Source organism: Balaenoptera ricei, chromosome 14, assembly GCF_028023285.1.
Source record: "Balaenoptera ricei isolate mBalRic1 chromosome 14, mBalRic1.hap2, whole genome shotgun sequence".
Taxonomy (NCBI): domain Eukaryota; kingdom Metazoa; phylum Chordata; class Mammalia; order Artiodactyla; family Balaenopteridae; genus Balaenoptera; species Balaenoptera ricei.
In genome coordinates this window covers 38,295,546-38,318,472 of record NC_082652.1, presented here as the reverse complement: position 1 = coordinate 38,318,472, position 22,927 = coordinate 38,295,546, and the positions used below count along the sequence as shown (strand labels likewise).

Genomic DNA, 22,927 nt, shown 5'->3' with positions numbered 1-22,927 from the left:
AAAGAAGATGTGGTATACATATACAATGGAATACTACTCAGCCATAAAATTGAATGAAATAATGCCATTTGCAGCAACATGGATGAACCTAGAGATTATTATACTAAGTCAGAGAAAGACAAATATCATATGATATCACTTATAAGTGATAAGGAAGCTTAAAAAATGATACAAGTGAACTTATTTACAAAACAGAAATAGACTCACAGACATAGAAAACAAATATATGGTTACCAAAGCGGAAAGTGGCGGGGAGGGAAAAATTAGGAGTTTGAGATGAACAGATACTACTATTCATAAAATAAACAAGGACTCACTGTATAGTACAGAGAAGTATATTCAATACCTTGTAATAACCTACACTGGAAAACAATCTGAAAATGTATATATATTCTGAATATATATATAGAATATAGAATATATATATAGAATCACTTTTCTGTACACCTGAAACTAACACAACTTTTATTTTTTATTATTTTTTAATATTTTTGGCTGCATTGGGTCTTCGCTGCTGCACGCTGTCTTTCTCTAGTTGTGGCGAGCGGGGGCTACTCTTCGTTGCAGTGCGCAGGCTTCTCACTGCGGTGGCTTCTCTTTGTTGCAGAGCACAGGCTCTAGGCATGTGGGCTTCAGTAGTTGTGGCACGCAGGCTCTAGAGCGCAGGCTCAGTAGTTGCGGCACACTGGCTTAGTTGCTCTGCGGCACATGGGATCTTCCCAGACCAGGGATCGAACCCATGTTCCCTGCATTGTCAGGTGGATTCTTAACCACAGCGCCACTAGGGAAGTCCCTAACGCAACTTTTAAATCAACTGTACTTCAATTAAAAAGAGAAGTCTGGGGTGGGATACGGAGGGTGGGAGGGAGGGAGATGCAAGAGGGGAAGAGATATGGGGACATATGTATATGTATAACTGATTCACTTTGTTATAAAGCAGAAACTGACACACCATTGTAAAGCAATTATACTCTAATAAAGATGTTAAAAAAATTTTAAAAAAGTCTGAACCTATGAACAATGGTTTTATGTACTGCATAAATCCGATATACTCTTTTCACTTAATATTACACATATTACTTTAAATAACGTTCTGCGTATCTTTGTGTTATTTTGGTCACATTTTGGATTATATTTTTATGATAGGCCTTGAATAATGAAGCAGTGAAGGGTAAGACTCCTGATGTAGACTGATAAAACTCACTCTCCTATGGGCTGTTTTAAAATATGGAGAATTTTAGTTTTGAAATAGGGACAGTTTCAACTCCTCTTTTGCAGTATAGGTGATCATTATAAAACCTCTATATTAGGCAAGAACCACCTCAATTTTAATTTCCACGTTTTCGAAATTCCTTCGTTCATTTACAGGTTCTATTTCCTTTCTAACTCATCTAGAAAGTTTTAAACGGATCTCAGCCGTGACAATTTAGTGTTTGAAAAAGGCCTCAGAAACCTTCCAGTCTAGCTTCCTCATTTACCAGGCTGAGGAAACAGGTCCAAGACAATTAAGTGGAGGGCTGCACGTAACTTCCACGGGGCAGGCAAGGGCGCTGTATCTACTCCTTTACTAGAGCCAACCTAGGGTCCGAACAGGTGTTAGAAACAGCAGTAATACATTACAACCAAGACAGACCTATCTCTGAAATATTCAGATCATTTTGATGTTTATTTTTGTTGCAAAATCCTGAATGGGAGGGCTAGACATTTTCATTAATAAGTAGACCAAGTTGAGGGGCGGAGCAAGGTTCTTCTCCAGCCTACATTAGCAGCGGGGAAAAAAGCCCCAGCTCGTACTGCCCCACCCTTTGGAAACAGGGGTGAACGACCTCCTAGGAGGCTGCCGCTGGGACACTAGGTTCCCACAGTGTCTGCAGCCGGGCGGGGCGGGGCGGGGCTGGGAGCCGGTGGGCGCAGGCGGTGTGCAGTGCGCAGGCGCGCACCTGTGAGGCGTAGGGGCCCCGGGCGCCCCGCCTCTCCCGGCCGCTCCCACCTCCCTTGTCTCTCCACCCGCAGGCCCCGCCTTGCCTCCTCCCCGCAGTCGCCCCGTGGCTCGGCTGGCGGACGGCGTGTTACTGCGTCATCGCCAGTGGCCGGTTTGAATGAGGCTCTCGTCGCACCGTGTCTGCCGCCACCACCGCGCCTCCACCTCGGCCGCCGCCACAGCTTCTTCGCGGCCCTTTCCTTTCGCCGCCCTTGCCAGGCCCAGCCTTCCTGCGCCGCCGCCGCCGCCGCCTCCTAGCGCGCCCCGCCATGCCGCTCTACTCCGGTGAGCGCCCTCCTCGTCTCGTGCCCCGCAGTCCCGCCCGGGGCTAGGCCTCTGTGTAGGCCTGGCCTGCAGGGCGGGCGCCCCGCTGAGCACGGGGCGGGGATTCCGCGGCGTGGAGGGGACCCTCGCCCCTTTCTCTCTCCCTGCGAGTTCCGGGCCCTGCAACGCGAGGGAGCCGTGCCCCTCCTGGGCCGCCGCGTGGGTGGGGTGGGAGCCGGAGGGGAGGTGGGGAAGCAGCGAGCGTCCGCCCCTCCGAGTGGTGACTCTGCAGAATAGTTCTGTCTCTGTTCTCACGTGCGGGGTAGGGTGAGGTTGTGTCCCGGGGCAGCAGGGACCAGGCTGGAGGTGCAGTGGCATTTCCTGGGCCTCTTCAGTGGTAGCCGTGGAAGGGAGCGGCCAGGAGGGGAAGCCTCGGTAAGGGAGTGATGGAGGGACCAGGGATGTGAGGTTAAGCCTTCCTTCCTCGTTCTGGGGGTTTCCTTCCATAGCCTCCCTTCGCTTACCCCTTGCTGCCACCACCCCGTTTGTACCAATTTCAGTTTTATCCTGAGGCAGATTGCGAGCTTTTTGCTTCGTTTTCATTTCATCAAACACTGTTTTGTGTTTCTGTGTCCGAAGCACAATGTTAGCTTTGAGAGGTAAAGGAATACAGATGTCCGCGGGTATCATTTCCTTTTGATTGGCGTTTGACAGGGTTTTTTTTGCGTGATGGCAGTCCAAGGTGTTGGCCAAGGATCATGTTTTTACTGAGTTAATGGACCTTGCTGTCTCCTAGTGTAATTCAAAATGGCCCCTAAAGTGTATGTGGTGGCTCCAGTTGGCTATGGATGTGTGATTCATTGGCCATCCTTGACACTCTATCATAATTCCTTTATTGAAGATTCAGCGTTTTCAAAGAACGACATCAAACCAAAGAATAATGTTTAAACTCGACATGGATTCTTGATGTTCTAGAATCTTGAATGCTTTAATAATGATTTTTTTTTTTTTGGGTAAAGTATAAAAGAATAGCTTTATTGCTTTGCCAGGTAAAGGGGGCCACAGCAGGCTAATGCCCTCAAAACTGTGTGTCCCCAAATTCTTTAATAATGATTGCTCAACCTCTTTTTCTAAGGCCACAACAATGGAACAGTAGAATGGTACTTGAAATATTCTATTTATGCAATATAGAATTTAAGGGGCATTAATTAAGTAATGGTGGTAAATAATCTGTGTATGCTAATACTTATTTGTTCCCCTCAAAAAATGCCTGTACTCACCAGACTTTCTATCTTAGAAATTGAGTTCCATCTTAAATATTTAATCAGATCTTTTCCTCATTTCCAAAATGAGGGAATTGAAGTAGATTTCTAAGGTTTCTTCCTTTGACATCTCCATATTGAGAATCTGTATTTTCAGATTCTGCAAAAAGCCCTATATTAAAACAAGAACATCTTAAGTACTGTCATAAGTTTTGATAGAAAATTAAACATCCAGATATTTACGTGGTTAAGAACAAGTGCTGTAAAAATTAGCGAACACTTTTTTGTCTGATACAAAGCTAATGTTTTTTATACATGTTGCTTTGTTTTAATTTTCAACATAGTCCCGTGGTACTAGTATAATTCTCCTTTATGGCAGCGGTCCTCAACCTTTTTGGCACCAGAGACCAGTTTCGTGGAAGACAGTTTTTCCACAGTCCTGGGGAGGGGTCGGGGGGGAATGGTTTCGGGATGATACAAGCACATTACATTTATTGTGCAGTTTATTTCTATTATTACTACATTGTAATATATAATGAAATAATTATACAACTCACCATAATGCAGAATCAACGGGAGCCCTGAGCTTGTTTTCACTTCCCACTCACTGATAGGGTTTTGATATGAGTCTGCAAGCAATTGATTTATTATGGTCTCTGTGCAGTCAGATCTGTCTGCTAATGATAAGCTGTATTTGCAGCCACTCCCTAGCACTAGCATCACCGCCTCAGCTCCACCTCAGATCATCAGGCATTAGATTCTCATACGGAGCAAGCAACCTAGATCCCTCGCATGCGCAGTTCACTGTAGGGTTCGTGCTCCTATGAGAATCTAATGCTGCCAATGATCTGACAGGAGGCGGAGCTCAGGCGGTAACGCAAGCGATGGGGAGCAGCTGTAAATACAGATGAAGCTTCTCTCCCTCGCCCGCTGCTCACCTCCTGCTGTGTGGTCCAGTTCCTAACAGACCATGGTCTGGTATGGTCCGTGGCCCCGGGGTTGGGAACCCCTGGTTTATGGGTAAGCAAAAAGTTTAACTTGCCCATGGCGACACAGCTAAATAAATTACAGATTTCGTCTTCATTATTTCTAATACTGTTTTGATTTAGTCCTCTCTCTTTTGTTTGTACTATTGTTATATGTTTCTGGTTTGTCTCAATGATTGTAGTCGTTCCCCCTTCAAACCAATATTTTCTCTGCTGCTGCTAGAGTGTTCTAATGTTCAAACCAGACCAAAGTGGCCTTTATGAAAACCTTTCAGGGGTTGCACGTTTTGTACAACCTTAAAGCCTGTATGTTTTAACATGACTTATGTTATCTTCCCTGACTTGATCTTTGGTCAGTTTCTCCTTTTTCAGCTGCTTCCCCTTCACTCTGGGAATTACTTGTATCTCAGAGAACACCATGCTGCTTTATGCTTTTGAGTGTCTTTTCCAGGAATGCTTTTATTCTTATTCTCTGGCTAACACCTAATTTTTTCTTTGAGACTCAAAGTTGATAGTGGTAACTCACAGTTAACACTTTCTCCGGAGAATCCTTCCTCCCTCATGAAGCATTCCACTCTGCCCTTCTAGCATTTGTAATATTTATATTGTATTGTTAATTATTTTAACCTTTTTTCCTCTCTCCTTTATTAAACTGTAAGTTCACAGAGAGTCTCCCTAATCCTTGTAACTGGGCTTATCATTGAATGAACGCTAACACGTTAATTGAACTAGTGAAAGAATAGGGATTTGGAGTCACAGTCACTTTTTTATATTCTGGTTTTAGTAATCAGAAATTAGACAGCTATTAATTATGGGAGTCTCATTTTGAGTAGGTATAAAGTTTTCAGTGGAAAAAACTATGTACATCTTTGAGTGAGTGAGTTTATTTATTTATTTATTTATTTTTGGCTGTGCTGTACGGCTTGTGGGATCTTAGTTCCCTGACCAGGGATTGAAACCAGGCCCTGGGCAGTGAAAGCCTGGAGTCCTAACCACTGGACCACCAGGGAATTCCCTAGTTTATTTATGTTAACATATTTCAAAAGTTAGCTATTTTATGAGATTGATTGAAATTTTTTTATTGTGGTAAAATATATGTAACGTAAAGTGCAGTTTTAAACATTTTTAAGTGTACAGTTTTTAACATTGAGTACGTTCCCATCGCTGTGCAGCCGTCATCACCACCCACCTCTGGAAATTCTTCCCGTTCCTAAACTGAAACTCTGTACCCCTATTGCCATTTCCCCCAGCCTCCTGGCAACCCCCATTCTTCTTTCTGTCTCTAGGAATTTGACCACTCTAGGTACCTCACATAAGTAGAATCATACAGTATTTGTCCTTTTGTGACTGGCTTGTGTCACTTAGCATAATGTCTCCAAGGTTCATCCATGTGGTAGAATGTGTCAGAATTTCATTATTTTTTTAAGGCTGATTAATGTCCATTGTATGTATATACCACTGTTGATGGGCACTTGGGTTGCTCCCATTTCTAGGCTATTGTGAAATAATGCTGCTAGGAACATGGGTATACAAATATCAGTTTGATTCCCTGGTTGCCATACTTTTGGGTATATACATAGAAATGGAATTGCTGGATCACATAGTAGTAATTCTGTGCCTGATTTTTGAGGAACCACCATACTTTCTGTCACAGTGGTGGTACCATTTTTATATTCCTAGAGCAATGCACAAGGGTTCCAATTTCCCCACATCCCTGCCAACACTTGTTATTTTCTGTGGTTTTGTTGTTGTTGTTGTAGCCATCTGAATGGCTGTGAAGTAGGATTTCTATAATTTTTAATGATTTAGCTATATTTTTGGATTCTTAATATTTGAGCACCTCTTGCTCAGGAGGCAGACCTTTCAGTTCTTCCACACCTTTCTTCCTATAATCCAGAATCTATATTCCTTAACCTGTTTTCAGTGTGCTTTATTTTCCCAAGAATATTTTTTCTTCTCAAAATATTCTAGCCTTTCAAGTTTCCCCTCTCTATTTCAGCAGTATGTAATATTCAACTGATTTTAATGGTTGTTTAAATAAACACATTCTGAAGTCTGAACTTTATCCTGGGAAGTATTTCAGTGTGGTCATATTTTGCAGATATTATTGGAGTAGGATTCAGAAGCCCTGAATATTTACTGACTGGTTTTGTGACATTAATCAATCAGCTTCTTTTAAGTCTCAGTTTCCTTATTTATCAAATGAGAAGTTGGATTAGATCCAGTTAAATTTTATCCAAGATCTATTGCATTCACTTCACTCCTGATTTGGTAGGCATTAGGTGTGTAAAAAGATTAATGACATAGTTTGGCTTTCAAGAACTAGCCTAATAGTTCCCTAAGGATCTTCTAAATCTTAAGTCTTGTTGTTTTGTAAATTAAAAAAAAAATTATGGTTTGTTTGCAGTTACTGTGAAATGGGGAAAGGAGAAATTTGAAGGTGTAGAATTGAATACTGATGAACCTCCGATGGTGTTCAAGGCTCAGCTTTTCGCACTGACTGGAGTCCAGCCGGCCAGACAGAAGGTTATGGTGAAAGGAGGAACATTGAAGGTAAAATTTAGTCCAGATTTTCATTATGTACTAGTGAAAATAACTGGCACCAGAAAATGTAGCATTTAAGGTATTTTTTATTTGGTGAGAGTATATAGTCTATGGTATTAAAACTCTTATTCATGTTAGTTTAAGGAAGGAACATTGTAGCCATTTCAAAACACTATATTATAAAGCATCATTAAAATTTTTATTTTAAAATGCATTTTATCAATGATTATCTCTGGGGGTCAGGGGACTGGGGCACTTTCCATTTATCTGTGTTTGCATTTTTTTCTTATGAAGGTGTGTTAAAAGTATTTCATTTTGTATAGACTAAAAAAGTCTTATTTGTATTTCCTTAGTAATTTTCAGTTATGGGGTTAGAAATTTTATCTCTGTTAAAAATATGGAACAGTATGGTAAATTTATTTTTTAAAGGCTACTACACAATGTTTTTGTATATACATGCGAATGTACCAAATTTACTAAGGCCCTGGTTCTGGAATACTGGAAAACTGTTAATTTTTCCTTTGGCCTTTCTTGCATCCTACCATTAAAAAGAGCCCCTTTCTCTTAGAAGTAATCACTGTCTAACACCTGCTGGAGATGGGAGGAAAGAAATTTTTGTTTAAAAAAAGAGGGAATTTAAGTTTTCCTTTAGTTCCCTTGGAATGATCACATTGATTACAGTTAAGAGTCCAAACTTACCAGTATCATTGATGAAGGGCCACAGAAAAGATGTGAAGGTATTTTCTTTATTATTGTTTGTAATACTATATAAGTATAGTTTTTAAAATACACTTTCTTCAAGAGTTAGATGTGAAATGCTAAAGAGCTCTAATTAACTTTAGAGATAAGGATTGGCTACCCCTGTTAGCTGGGCCGTAAAACAGATTTTGGTGAAGAAACATTGTTTCCCCTCAAGTTGCAGTATGAGCTTTTGGTCATTAGTGAACTTGGTAATGTAATTTGTGCTGAGCTGTGTACTGGTGGTATACTGTGGAGAATTACAGAAAAATGTTAATTAAATGAAGCTATGACTAATAGCTACCACTTAACTGAATACTTATTCTGTGCCAGGCTTTTGTTTTCTTTAATTTTCAACTGTATGTATATTAAAAATGAGGAAAGTAAATGTATTTTACATATTTTACTGAGCATCAGAGAGGCTTAAGTAACATATAGTAAGGCACCAAAAGAACATGTGATTTACAAGTCAAGCAGATCTGGGTTCATTTCCCAGGTTTGTGTGACCTTGGATAAGTAGGAGGAGGCATTATTTGAGGAGACATTTATAGTTGTCATTCCTTTTGATTAGCAGTAATAGCCCTTAAACTGAGAAGGGCATTTAGAAACTTAGTGTTCTACTTTGAAGCAGGATGCCCAAAAAGAAATAGTGGCACCACCAAAGGGAGGTGTATTAAGTGCCTGGTACTTTCGGTAAAAAGGAAGGAGTGATATGGAACTGACTGTCCTCTGAAGGGAAGGGCTTTTAGCTGCCAAAATATCTGTGGACCAATCATGGCATTTCAAAAAAAACTTGATTTAAATTGAACATACTGAAGTCAAAGTATTTGTTAATTGATTCATAGATGTGAAATGTAGGACTTCAGAAACATTTGTGGATGCAGCAAATACTATTAAGGGTTAGTTTGCCTTGGGTAGTCTTGTTTACTCTCCTGGTATAATTTTTAATAGCACTTTCATTCTCAAGAGTCTCTTGATTTGGGTGATTAATTATATAATCACCCTAATTATGTAGACCTTATTTCATTTCTGAAGTTATTCTTTATTCTTGTCAAACATATGCTAGTTATTAGCTCTGCTGGTTCCAAATATGCAAAAAATTAGCATCTGTCATTTGTCATCAGTCAAGTGTTTCAGTACTTTTGGTGCTGCCAAGTTTACTGTCTTTTAGATTGTATCTTATGTAGTTTGGACAATTGTTAGACTTACTAGTTTTAGGACTGCATTTGTTTTTTGTTTTTTAAAAAATACTTTCGATTACAGTAATTTTAAGTAAAATCTGCATATAGACAATTTCTATTTTGAAGTAGAAATCTAAAATTAGTTGATTTTTAGATTATGTTTGGATTATATGGGGGTGGTTAAATGTTTATTCTTTGTCTTTAAAACAGGATGATGATTGGGGAAACATCAAAATAAAAAATGTAAGTATTATCTTAAGAACACTAGTTATAATGCAGTTCCGTAATTATTACACAAAATGTATTCCAAATGCCTTTTTTTCTGTCTGTATATCCAGTTGTTCCAGCACCATCTGTTGAAAATATTTTCCTTTTCTCATTGATTTATGTCAGAGTCTTTCTTGAAAATCAGTTGTTGGTCTATTTTTGGACTCTTGTTTCATTGATATATTTGATTAACCTTATACTAGTACCACATGGTCTTGATTACTAAAGCTTTATAATAAGTCTTGAAATAAGATAATGTAAGTTCTCCAGCTTTTTCTGTTTCCTCAGGAATATTTTAGCTCCTTTGCATTTCCTTATAATTTTAGCATTAGTCAACTCCTACAAATGGACTCCTGGAATTTTGTTTAGGTTGCATTGAATCTGTAGTTCAGTTTGGGGAGAATGAACATCTTAAAGGTATTGAGTACTGAAATCCTTAAATAAGGTGTACTTCTCCATTTCTCTTAGCTCAGTTTTATAATTTTTCAGTATAGAGAGCTTGCACGGTTTTTGTTAGATTCTGGAACTTAACATTTCTTGGCTATTTAATGATACTTTAAAAAAAATTTGTTTTCCAGTGTTCATGGCTAGATTATAAAAATACAGTTTATTTTTAACCTGTGACCTTGCCAAATTCACTTTCTAGTTCCAGTAGTTTTTTTGTAGAATCCATTGGGTTTTCTATGTACGTAAGCATGCTCTCTGCAAATAGAGGCAGTTTTACTTTTCCCTTTCCAGTCTTTATGGCTGCTATTTCTTTTTTTGCCTTACTTTACTGGCTAGGACTTCTAATACAGTGTTGAATAGAAAGTGGTGGGAGTGGACATCTTTTGTCATTTCCTAGTTCACTAAGACCTTTTAAGTTATGAATGGCTGTTGAATTTTAAGTGCTTTTCTGCTTCTTATTAAAAGGATCATATGATTTTTCTTTTATTCTGGTAATCTGGCTAGTCTCATTGATTTTTAACTATTAAACCTTGCATTTTTGGCATGTGCAGTTCTCAGATTTCTTGGTCTTTGTGACCTCTTTACAATCTTTACCCTCTGTCTTTGTCTCAGATGTTTGTGTCTTCCAGAAAGATATTGAATAAGATGTTCACATTTCAGGATTATGAGATTTAGGGTGACAGTGTCTCCATTGTTCTTCTGTTGTATGGAATGGTGTATCTGTACTGAATATAAGTATTCCCTTAAGTTAATAATGTGTAGAATTATAAAATTAGATATTTTGAACTAATTTATATGTTTGGTTTGATGTTTTCTAATAATGGAGATTTCAATGCTTTCAAAATATTTCTATTCAAATGTAAATAATGGTTACATTTACACAATAGACTTTCATAGAAAGAATCTTATCAGTGCTTAGTGTGTTATGGGGAGAAATGATGCCACTAAATATTAATGATGATTTGAAGAATTCTCTCCTTTCCAGTATTGAAAACATTCTCAGCTTTCTTTGTGACCGTATTTTTTCTGTTAACTTTATTGACGTATAGTATATAGAGAGTAAGATTCACCTACTTTAGTTTAAGAGTTTGATGAATTTGGTTAACTTTATACAGTCATGAAACCACTACCACAGTCAAGATAAAGAAGTTCCATCATTCTAAGAAGTTTCCTTTTCAGATAAGCAGGTGACCTGTGGCCTGAGGCAGCCACGCTAGTACTTTTTTTTTTTTTTTTTTTTTTTTTAACAGTTCAGTGATCTTTAATGTATTTACAGAGTTGTGTAACCTTCACCACAGTCTCATTTTGGAATATTTTCATCACGCCAGAAAGAAATGAGTTCCCATTTAAAGACACTCCCTATTCCCACCTTCAGCTCTAGCAACCACTAATCTACTTTGTGTCTCTCTAGATTTACCTTTTCTAGCAAATAGAAGCATGCAACTTGTGTTTTTCTGTGTCTGGCTTCCTTCAGTGGACATAAACGTGATCAACTTTTCAGCATTTTCATGAAATTAATTTTTTTTTTAAACAGGGAATGACTTTACTAATGATGGGGTCAGCAGATGCTCTTCCTGAGGAACCCTCAGCTAAAACTGTCTTTGTAGAAGACATGACAGAAGAACAGTTAGCATCTGCTGTAAGACATACCACATTTTATGTATTTGATCACTACTTTTAAGAAGTACAGTTAGTAAGATGCCTTTCAGAAAGCATCTACATGTTTTGAAGATTTAATCAATATTAAGATGTATGTTATTAGCAGTAAATAAAAGTTTTATCTTTGAAATTGGCTCAACAAATCCTTTTTTAATTGAATAATTCATTATAAAATCAGTGAATATCTGTAATAAATATGTGTCTGGCAGATAGTGCTATTTAAATGTTTACTATTATTTTATGGGAAAACAGGCTCAAAGAAGTTAAATAGTTTAAATGCTGGGATATTTAAATTCTTAAAACCTTCCATGTTGAAAATATACAGTTTATCCTTAATTTAAATGCAGTGTTGGTTTAGAAACTGGCCAACACACACTTGTCAAATATTATTATTATTTTTACTACCCAGCATTTATATAGTACCATTCATTTTTTTGAAGTGTTTCTGTATATATTTTGTTACCCTCTTCCAGTGATAAACCTGCAGAGGAGGCAGAACTGATACGATTGTTTTCTTATTATTTTTAAGAAGGGAATTAAAACAGGATGATTGTCCGCATGATGCAAGTAAAATATTTTGTGAGGGAAATAAAACATGGTTAAGGTGGAATAAATTGGTATGAGTTGGTAAATTGTATTTGCTTCAGTGTGTTTAGTGATTTATATATGCTGTGTCATCTTATAAAAATGATTTAATCCTTTTCCTTATCAGATGGAATTACCATGTGGATTGACAAACCTTGGTAACACTTGTTACATGAATGCTACAGTTCAGTGTATTCGTTCTGTACCTGAACTCAAAGATGCCCTTAAAAGGTAAGACAGAAGAGAGATTGTTTTATGTCCTTTTTGGGTAAAGGAGGTTTGGATGAATAGTGTTGTTTTGCATATATATGTATATGTGTGTGTGTGTGTGTGTGTGTGTGTACACATATATATATATTTTTTTAGCAGCTTTATCGTGATATAATCCATTTATCGTACAATTCACCCTTTTAACGTGTTCAGTTAGATGGTCTTTATTATATTCACAAGGTTGTGCAATCATCACCACGATCTAATTTCAGAATATTCCCCTGCTCCCCCAGAAGAAACCTCATACTCATTAGCAGTCACTCCTTATACCTTTCCCACCTCCAGCCCTAGGCAACCATTAATCTACTTTTTGTCTTACAGATTTGCCTATTCTGGACATTTCATATTAATGGGATCATACAGTACGTGGTCTTTTTGTTGACTGGCTTCTTCTACTTAGCATAATGTTTTCTAGGTTCATCCATGTTGTAGCATGATTCAATACTTCATTCCTTTTTATGGATGAATAATATTCCATTGTATGGATATACTATGTTTAGTTTATCCATTCATCAGTTGATGGACATTTGGATTGTTTCCACATTTTAGCTATTATGAATAATGCTGCTATGAACACTCAAGCACAAGTTTTTGTGCAGATGAGTTATTTTCATTTCTCTCGATTATGAGTGGATTGCTCAGTCACATGGTAACCTGTGTTGAGCAACATTTTAAAAGTATTGTAAAATGTTTAGCTTTCTCGTGCTTCAAGGTTTATGTTGTTCTCCAATTTTGCATATAACTGAACTTTCAAATCTGCTAACACCTGCTGAATTGATTCCACTCTGGATTGTAAGGTATCAGTTTCTTTTTGGAAATTTTTCTTTGCTTCTTCTAACATTTCTTGTGTTTCTTCTTGAGAATGGCTAATGAAAACATCACTAATCTAATGAGATATCATTAAGCAGTTGTCGTCTGCAAGTGTGGTAGCCTCACAAGCATCTCCTAAATTTTGGAGCTGTTTCTTTTTTAATTCTGTTTCTTCCTTTAACTGTGTGATTCTACTTGTATTCTGTGAAAATTTATCTTTTGTTGATCTTCAAATGTAACGTTGACATCTATGCAGTCATCTTCATGGTGGCTGCCATCTTGGGACTCTGTCTTTGATTATAGCCATCCTAAGGGTTAAATGGTATCTCATTGTGGCTCTCATTTGTATTTACCTAGTGACTAATGATGTTGAGCATCTTTTCATGTGCTTATTGGCCATTTGTATATCTTTGTAGAAATGTCTGATCAGCACATCCTTTGCCTATGCTTTAAATGGTTTGTCTTTTTATTACTCAGTTGTAAGTGTTCTTCATATATTCTGGGTACAAGTCCTTTTTCACGTAATTTGCGAATATTTTCTTCCATTTTGTGAGTTGTCTTTTCACTTTCTTGACCGCATTCTTGTAGCACAGAAATTTTAAATTTTGATGTAGTTGAATTTTTTTTTTTTTTGGTGTCACATATAAGAAACCATTGCCTAATTTCTAGGTTATAAAATTTTTTTTAAGAGCTGTATAGTTTCAGCTTTTACATTTAGGTCTATGATCCATTTTTAGGTAATTTTTTTGTATGGTGGGAGGTAGTTTTCCCCATTCTTTTGCATGCGGATGTCTAGTTCTTCCAGTACCATTTGTTGAGAAGACTAGTCTTTCCTGTTGAATTGTCTTAGCACCTTTTTTGAAAATTAATTGACCATAATGTATGTAATAATAAGATTGGATTCTCAATTCTAGTCTAGAAACACATACGTTGTATGTTTATCCTTATACCAGTGAGTAATGGTTTTTAAAAGAAATAGAACTTTGTTTTTGTACTATTGTATTTACAGAAGTAAACAGAGTAAACAGTTATCCATGTTTTGAGAACATATCAAATAGTCTGTAAAATGAGGGTCCCTTCTCTTCAGTGAGTATAAATGTGTAACTTTAAAAAATATATAATTTAATTCTGACTAAATTTATTACATCTATTTTGATTCATACATTGCCAGTTATTAATATGTGGTGGAATTCTGAACTGCAGTTTGGATTCTTAGACAGCTTAATGAATGCTGTGTGTTTTTTCCTCCCCTTACTGGCTTATGAAATGCTTTGATAAAATTGAGCAGTAGAGAGGAGAGAGAGGGGACATGCAGAAACCTGAGAGTAACTGAAAGTTTTCTGAATTTCTCTGAAGTGAACACTTGTCAGGTATTTACATGAAGTTGCCTAGATTGCCACTAATATACTGCCAGTGCACAAGACAGAGCACCTGTCTTCAAGGTACCGACGGTCTAATGGAGGAAGACTACCAAGTAAACGGGTACTGTTTCAGAACAGCTTTGCTGGGAAATGTTAAAGTCAGTTATTTTTCCTCAGAGATTCATAGTTATTTCCCCACTGTTTTAGTGTGCACATGGTTACTGATGAGAGGTCTAATATCAATCTCTGTTCTTAATCTTTTCTGTCAGTAACTTTTAGGGTTTTCTCTTTATTTTTGTTTTCAGCGTTTTCCAACAGTCGTAAGTGTGGGTTTTCTTTTATTTATCTCATTTAACCCTCAGTGGGTGCTTTCGGTCTGAGGACTCTTGTCCTAAACTCTGGGACATTCTTTTTTTTTTTTTTTTTTTTTTAAAATAAATACATTTATTTAAAAAAATCACCATACAACTTAACCAAACTACTTGAAAGAAAAAGTAAAACTCTCAAAAAGCTTAGCCATGTTAAGACAGAATATGTATATCTATGTAGGCATTCACACTGACAGCCTCAAGTCCTGCTTAAAAGATGCCAGCAATGATAGAATCATCACATATATACACTAATATGTATAAAGTAGATAACTAATGAGAACCTGCTGTATAGCACAGAGAACTCTACTCAGTGCTCTGTGGTGACTAAAATAGGAAGGAAATCCAAAAAAGGGGATATATGTATACACATAGCTGATTCACCTCACTGTACAGCAGAAACTAACACAACATTGTAGAGCAACTATACAACTCTGGGACATTCTTAGCCATTATTTCTTCAGATATTGCTTCTCTTCTATTTTACCTTCCTCTTATATTCTAAATATTGGAGTTTTTGGATCTGTTGCTAATGTCTTTTTTTCTCTGCACTTTTAATTTATTTTTATGTGCTGTGTTCTGGGAGAATGTCTCAGTTCTGTTTTATATTTCACTGATTTGTACGTTAGCTTTGTTTCACAACTGCTCATTTATCACAACCTTCTGTTTTTAATAAAATCTCCCTTTCTTAAGTTTTGGATATGATTCCTGCTTTTATTTCTCTGAGGCTCCAAAGTATTCTTATTTAAAGGTTTTTTTTCCTGTTTGGTCCTTTAACTTTGTTCTCTTTGGATATATGGATTGATCTTCATTTCTTTGAAGATGGTGTACTTATCTTATGCAGTGTATTCTCTTGTGTCCCAAGTGCAAATTATCTGAATGAGTAGCTTGCTGGGGCAGCTCCCTGTCATAGAGGGTGGCTAGTTGGGACAGATTTGCCTTATTTCCAAGACTTCCTCTTTACTTTTTTCATCTGGGATTCCTTATTATAGCCTCTGCTTCAAGGAGAGCTCTCTTTCATGTTTTGGAGTTACTTTTCTGAGTTTTATATAAGCAGGGAGATTTCATCTTGTTGCTTCCATTTTCTTGAAACCAAATAAACTATTTTGAATTCTAAGTTGTTGCAAGAGGGTGGAAGCCCCTGTACTTACTAACTTAATCGATACAGAATGACGTGGATGGGGTTGTATGTCTTTGGGAAAATGACACTAACTGATAAAATAGGAATGAAAGAAAAGAGGACAATTCCATAAAAGATGCTTTACTGCTGGAGATGCTGAAGTTCATCCTCAAATGTATGGCAGGTTCTGGAGAGTGGGATGTATAACGATGAAGAGTAGAAAGAAAATGCATTCAAGAGAAACAGACTGGATTAGCTGAAGAGAGGCAGTGAGGGCCAAGAACTATACCTGTGGATAAAATCTGGTTTGCTTGATGCTGCCCAACAGTGGAACCTCATCTTAATGTGGGAGTTCTAAATTTAGAACCTAAAGTGAAAAGTGTATATAATAAAAATTACCCTTGAAAATTCTATAAGTTACTTGTAAAAGACAGTATCACATGACAATATTTTTGTCTTATTGGAGACTGGCAAGCCAACTCTTAATAAGTACAAAATAGTCTTTTCATTAGTAATTACTAGACTGCTCTTTGACTTTCATTTTCAAATTTGTAGAGGAATGATCTATTCTTGATAGAACTTACCAGTAAAATTGGCTGCACCCAACTTTTTTGGGGGCATTTTATTTATTTATTTTTATAAATTTATTTATTTATTTTTGGCTGTGTTGGGTCTTCATTGCTGCGCATGGGCTTTTCTCTAGTTGTGGTGAGCAGGAGCTACTCTTCGTTGCGGTGCACGGGCTTCTCATTGTGGTGACTTCTCTTGCTGCAGAGCACGGGCTCTAGGCGTGTGGGCTTCAGTAGTTGCAGCACATGGGCTCAGTAGCTGTGGCTCGCAGGCTCTACAGCACAGGGTCAGTAGTTGTGGTGTATGGGCTTAGTTGCTCTGCGGCATGTGGGATCCTCCTGGACCAGGGCTCGAAGCCATGTTCCCTGCATTGGCAGGCGGATTCTCAACCACTGTGCCACCAGGGAAGCCCTTTTTGGGGCATTTTAAATGTCCATTTTCTGTCTTTTTGAGTCAGTTATGGTAATTTATTTTTTCGTATGAATTTGTCCTTATGTCTTTAAACTATTTTAGCATATGAGTTACTCGGTTTTAGGATCTGTATTTTTTTCTCCATTTTTATTTCTTATTTTTTCTCTTTTGATTATCTTGCCAGAGGTTTGTGTATTTTTCACAGAATCAGCTATTAGATTTATTCACTCAGTTCTTTCAGTTGTCTGATTCGTTCTACTTTTGTTTGTATTAATGTTTTGTTTCTGTTTTCCTTAGGCTTGTTTTATTATTTTTTAAGTTGCATGCTTGGATCATTAATTTATTCTTGTGTAGGAATGAAAGTATTTAATTCTGAGGTTTTGCTTGTTTTCTGTTCATTAGATGAGATTGCTCAGATGTTTTTTTAAAAATGTTATAAAAGGGACTTCCCTGGTGGTCCAGTGGGTAAGACTCTGTGCTCCCAATGCAGGGGGCCCGGGTTTGATCCCTGGTTGGGGAACTAGATCCCACATGCATGCCACAAGTAAGAGTTTGCATGCTGCAATTAAGTAGTCCACTTGCCACAGCTAAGCAGCCCACATGCCACAACTAAAGATCGCGTACGCCACAACTAAGACCCGTGCAGTCAAAATAATAAGTTATAAATTCTTATCTTTTCCTTTTGCCCCAAAGTTTTTTTGTTTTTCGCTTTTTTTATTGAAGTATAGTTGATTTACAATGTTGTGTTAATTACTGCTGTCCAGCAAAGGGATTCGGTTATACATATATATATTCTGTTTTTTTAATATTCTTTTCCGTTATGGTTTATCACAGGATATTGAATATAGTTCTCTGTGTTATACAATAGGACCTTGTTTTATCCATTCTGTATATAAAAGCTTACATCTGATAACCGCAACCTCCCACTCCCTCCCTCCCCCAGCCCCTGCCCCCTCGGCAACCACCAGTCTGTCCTCTATGTCCGTGATTCTGTTTCTGGGATAGGTTCATTTGTGTCATATTTTAGATTCCACATATAAGTGATATCATATGGTTATTTGGCTTTCTCTTTCTGACTTACTTCACTTAGTATGATAATCTCTAGTTGTATCCATGTTGCTGCAAATGGCATTATTTCTTTCTTTTTTATGACTGAGTAGTGTTCCATTGTATATGTGTACCACATCTTCTTTATCCATTCAGCTGTCGATGAACATTTAGGTTGTTTCTATGTCTTGGCTATTGTGAACAGTGCTGCTATGAACATAGGGGTGCATGTATCTTTTTGAATTACCGTTTTGTCCAGATATATGTCCAGGAGTAGAATTGCTGGATCACATGGTAATTCTATTTTTAGTTTTCTGAGGAACATCCATACTGTTTTCCACAGTGGCTGCACTAGCTTACATTCCCACCAGCTGTGTAAGGAGGGTTCCCTTTTCTCCATACCCTCTCCAGCATTTGTTATTTGTAGACTTTTTTTAAGGTATTATTATTTTTAAAACATTTATTATTATTATTTATTTATACTATTTATTTTTGGCTGCGTCGGGTCTTAGTTGTGGCATGTGGGATCTTTGTTGAGGCACACAGGATCTTTTCATTGTGGTGCGCGAGCTCTTCGTTGTGGCGTGTGGGCTTCTCTCTAGGGGTGTCTTGTGGTTTTTCTCTCTCTTGTGCCGTGTGGGCTCCAGGGTGCGTGGGCTTTGCAGTTGTGGTGTGTGGGTTCCAGAGTGCGTGGACTCAGTAGTTTGCGGCATGCAGGCTCTCTAGTAGAGGCACACGAGCTCAGTAGTTGTGGTGCTTGGGCTCAGTAGTTGTGGCTCATGGGCTCTAGAGTGCAGGCTCAGTAGTTGTGACGCATGGGCTTAGTTGCTCCGTGGCATGTGGGATCTTCCCGGACCAGGGATTGATCCCATGTCACCTGCATTGGCAGGCGGATTCTTAACCACTGCGCCACCAGGGAAGTCCCAGTTATTTGTAGCCTTTTTAATGATGGCCAGTCTAACTGGTGTGAAGTGGTACCTTATTGTAGTTTTGATTTGCACTTCTCTAATAATTAGAGCTGTCAAGCATCTTTTCATGTGCCTCTTGGCCATCCATATGTCGTCTTTGGAGAAATGTCTAGGTCTTCTGCCCATGTTTTAAAAAAAATATTTATTTATTTATTTTGGCTGAGCTGGGTCTTAGTTGCAGCATGCAGGATCTTTGTTGCGGCATGTGGGCTCTTTAGTTGCGGCATCCGGACTTCCTAGTTGCTGCACGCGGGCTTCTTAGTTGCGGCATGTGGCCTGTTTAGTTGTGGCATGCATGTGGGATCTAGTTCCCCGATCAGGGATCGAACCCAGGCCCCCTTCATTGGGAGTGTGCAGTCTTACCCACTGGACCACCAGGGAAATCCCTGCCCATTTTTGGATTGGCTTGTTTGTTTTTTCGTTGTTGAGCTGTATGAGCTGTTCGTATATTTTGGAAATTAAGCCCTTGTCTGTTGCATCATTTGCAAATATTTTCTCCTGTTGTCTTTTCGTTTTGTTTATAGTTTCCTTTGCTGTGCAAAACCAAAGTTTGCTTTTAATTATTGAATTATATAGAAACATATGAATATAGAAACAAATGAATTATCCCAGAGTGAACACATCCCTGTAACTGATGGGGATCAGCAGAACTGTGTTAGCACTCCAAAAGTCCCCTCACTGATCCCTTCCTATCCACTGCCCCCACCCTTCTTTGCAAAGTTGTTATACTCACCTGACTTCTAATTTTGCTTATTTTGAACTCTTTATGAACAGAAACGTACAGATTATGTTCATTTGAGTCAGGCTCATTATATTTGGCTTTTCCATGTTGTGTGTGTGTTCATTCATGTTCATGCTGTAGGGCAGCGGTCCCCAGCGTTTTGGCAACGGGGACTGGTTTCATGGAAGACAGTGTTTTCACGGACTAGGGTGGGGGGGATGGTTTTGGGATGATTCAGAGCATTACATTTGTTGTGCACTTTATTTCTATTATTACAATGTAATATATAATGAAATAATTATACAACTCACTATAATGCAGAATCAGTGGGAACCCTGAGCTTGTTTTCCTACAACTGGATGGTCCCACCTGGGGGTAATGGGAGACGGTGACACCTGAAGTGTGTTGCTTATGTCCACTCTACTCCATAAGCTGCAGCTTAATTGTCACTTGCCACTCACTGATAGGGTTTTTTTTTTTTTAATAAATTTATTTATTTATTTATTTGTTTATTTTTGGCTGCATTGGGTCTTCATTGCTGTGCACGGGTTTTCTCTAGTTGTGGCGAGCGGGGGCTAATCTTCGTTGCGGTGCGCGGGCTTCTCATTGCGGAGGCTTCTCTTGTTGCGGAGCACAGGCTCTAGGCACACGAGCTTCAGTAGTTGTGGCACGCAGGCTCAGTAGTTGTGGCTTGTGGGCTCTAGAGCGCAAGCTCAGTAGTTGTGGCGCATGGGCTTAGTTGCTCCGTGGCATGTGGGATCTTCCCGGACCAGGGATCGAACCCATGTTCCCTGCATTGGCAGGCGGATTCTCAACCACTGAGCCACCAGGGAAGCCCACTGATAGGGTTTTGATATGAGTCTGCAAGCAGTTGATTTATTATGGTCTCTGTGCAGTCAGATCTGTCTGCTAATGATAATCTGTATTTGCAGCTGCTCCCCAGCGCTAGCATCACTGCCTCAGCTCCACCTCAGATCATCAGGCATTAAATTCTCATAAGGAGCACACAACCTAGATCCCTCACATGCGCAGTTCACAGTAGGGTTTGCACTCCAATGAGAATCTAATGAGGCCTATGATCTGACAGGAAGCGGAGCTCCAGACAGTGACGCGAGCAATGGGGAGCAGCTGTAAATACAGATGAAGCTTCTCTCCCTCACCTGCTGCTCACCTCCTGCTGTGCAGCCGAGTTCCTAAGAGGCTACATACTAGTACCATTTAGTGTCCTGGGGGTTGGGGACCCCTGCTGTAGGGTACACCATTGTATGTATATACTACCAAATAATTATTCGTTTTTCTGTCAATGAATGTTTGGGTTGATCTGATCTATGACTGAATGTTGTGAATATTTCACAGATTATAGAAAAGTCAAGGCATCCTCTTTTTGTAAGTGATGAAGTATAATAGACATTAAGTTTATTAATTACATTCAGATTTTCTATATCATTATTTAATTTTTATTTATTTGCAAAGATTAGGAAAGGTACTCTATTGGTTCTTTTGTCTGAAAAACCTCTCAGTATTTTTATCTGTTAAAACTCTCAGTACTCCTGTCAATTCCTCCTCTTTTCTAACAGTTTTTTCTTTGTAAAGTTCATTATGAATGTTTGGCTTACTGGATGGTTTTATCTTAATTAGGAATTATAAGTTTTCTTGGTATAATATTGAGAGTTTTAGGGGGGTGGTATTAAATTAGCTATGATTTTTCTGTTCTCAGATAATAAAAAAAAGATTGATAATTCATTAATGCAGCTTTTGTCATAAATGTAGAAATAGTTACATACTCATGTTACCCTGTAACTAGATGTAAATTCGTAACAGCGGCAGTTATGTAATTACATACTTCAGTGATGTTATGGGATGCATCTACTTTATGAGTTCTTCGTTTTAACTTCAGAAGTGCCCTTTAAAAAGTTGCTAAACTGTCTGACAGGGAAACTATTATGATTTTTATTTTTTAAATGAACATATATAATTTAGACAATATGCATTATTGTATATTGAAAAATTAAGAATTTTTTAGTTGCAAGAGTTTCCCAAAGATCTAAACAAATGAAAAAAAGAAAGAAAATTCTTCCATTGAATATAATTTAACGTAATATTTTCTGTAACCTCTTTCATTCACTTACATAAGCACAGAGTTTTTTTTTTTTCTTGGCTGCATTGGGTCTTTGTTGCTGCGCAGGCTTTCTCTAGCGGTGAGCGGGGGCTACTCTTCATTGCAGTACGTGGGCTTCTCATTGCAGTGGCTTTTGTTGCAGAGCACGGGCTCTAGGCACACGGGCTCAGTAGTTGCAGTGCACAGGCTCAGTAGTTGTGGCACATGGGCTTAGTTGCTCTGCGGCATGTGGGATCTTCCCGGACCAGGGATCGAACCCATGTCCCCTGAATTGGCAGGCGGATTCTTAACCACTGCGCCACCAGGGAAGTCCCCTTTTTTTTTCAAATTGGAATATGATTTACATCTAGTGAAATGTATGCATCTTATATGTTTGGTGTGATCAGTTTTGACAAATGCAAATTCTCTGTAACTTATTTTACAATAAAATTTATAGAACATTTTCATCATCTCAGGAAGCTTTATTGTACCTTTTCCAGTCAACTGCCCAGCTCCCCCAAGTAACCACTGATCTTATATTAGTTTTGTGGGATCTCTCCCATTGCCCAGTTTTTAATACCTGAATGATAATTTTTGATCCTTTGTCGTAAAACATTGTATAAGTAAATACAGTGGTTTGAATATTTCCTTTGGGTGGCCAGTCCTTTGTACTGCCATAAATTAACTGAGAATCATAAAAGTGAATTTAGAAATCATTTAATAGAAACCCTTTATTTTATAGGTAAGAAAACTGACTTGAAATTTAAGTGACTTATTTAGTGTTGTGTAGAAGTTAGTGCTGAATGTAGATTTATTGATTTTCATTTAATGTTTTTGATCTAATGATTTTTTCTTCATTTCTGAAATTATATTTTATTTTCTTTGTAATAATGGACATTAAATGTGTACTTTTTAATTTTATTTATTTTTTTAACATCTTTATTGGATTATAATTGCTTTACAATGTTGTGTTAGTTTCTGCTGTATAACAAAGTGAGTCAGCTATGTGTACTTTTTTGTTTACACAATTTTTAGAAAATGTTATAGATGAGTTAGACAAGAGGAAAGAATTTAAAGTAGGCTTCATTCATCTAATTTCCGTTTTTTCTTAGCAGTCCTTTTTTGCCCATATCATTCTTAAAGGAATGAGACCAGAAGAGAAGAAGAAAAAATGGTGGGAACAACTCAGAGAAACTTGTAGTTGAGGGTTTCATAATAACTAATTTCTTCCCATTTGAGTTTCAGAATAAAGTGAATATTTAATTCTGT

At 38.0% G+C, this 22,927-nt stretch overlaps 1 protein-coding gene and 1 pseudogene across 1 annotated transcript in view; one reads left to right on the top strand and one right to left on the bottom strand.

Annotated features, from left to right (window-relative positions):
• Positions 1-2,042: 2,042 nt before the first annotated feature.
• USP14 (ubiquitin specific peptidase 14) overlaps positions 2,043-22,927 on the top strand; it is a 40,767-nt gene continuing 19,882 nt past the window's right edge. Inside the window, exons 1-5 of the mRNA XM_059895428.1 lie at positions 2,043-2,266; positions 6,901-7,046; positions 9,167-9,199; positions 11,205-11,309; positions 12,042-12,145. Of these exons, the coding sequence (XP_059751411.1) occupies positions 2,251-2,266; positions 6,901-7,046; positions 9,167-9,199; positions 11,205-11,309; positions 12,042-12,145 (404 nt within the window). The 5' untranslated portion in view covers positions 2,043-2,250. The remainder of the gene's footprint in view (positions 2,267-6,900; positions 7,047-9,166; positions 9,200-11,204; positions 11,310-12,041; positions 12,146-22,927) is intronic.
• Positions 12,876-13,272, bottom strand: LOC132348142 (prefoldin subunit 4-like; annotated as a pseudogene).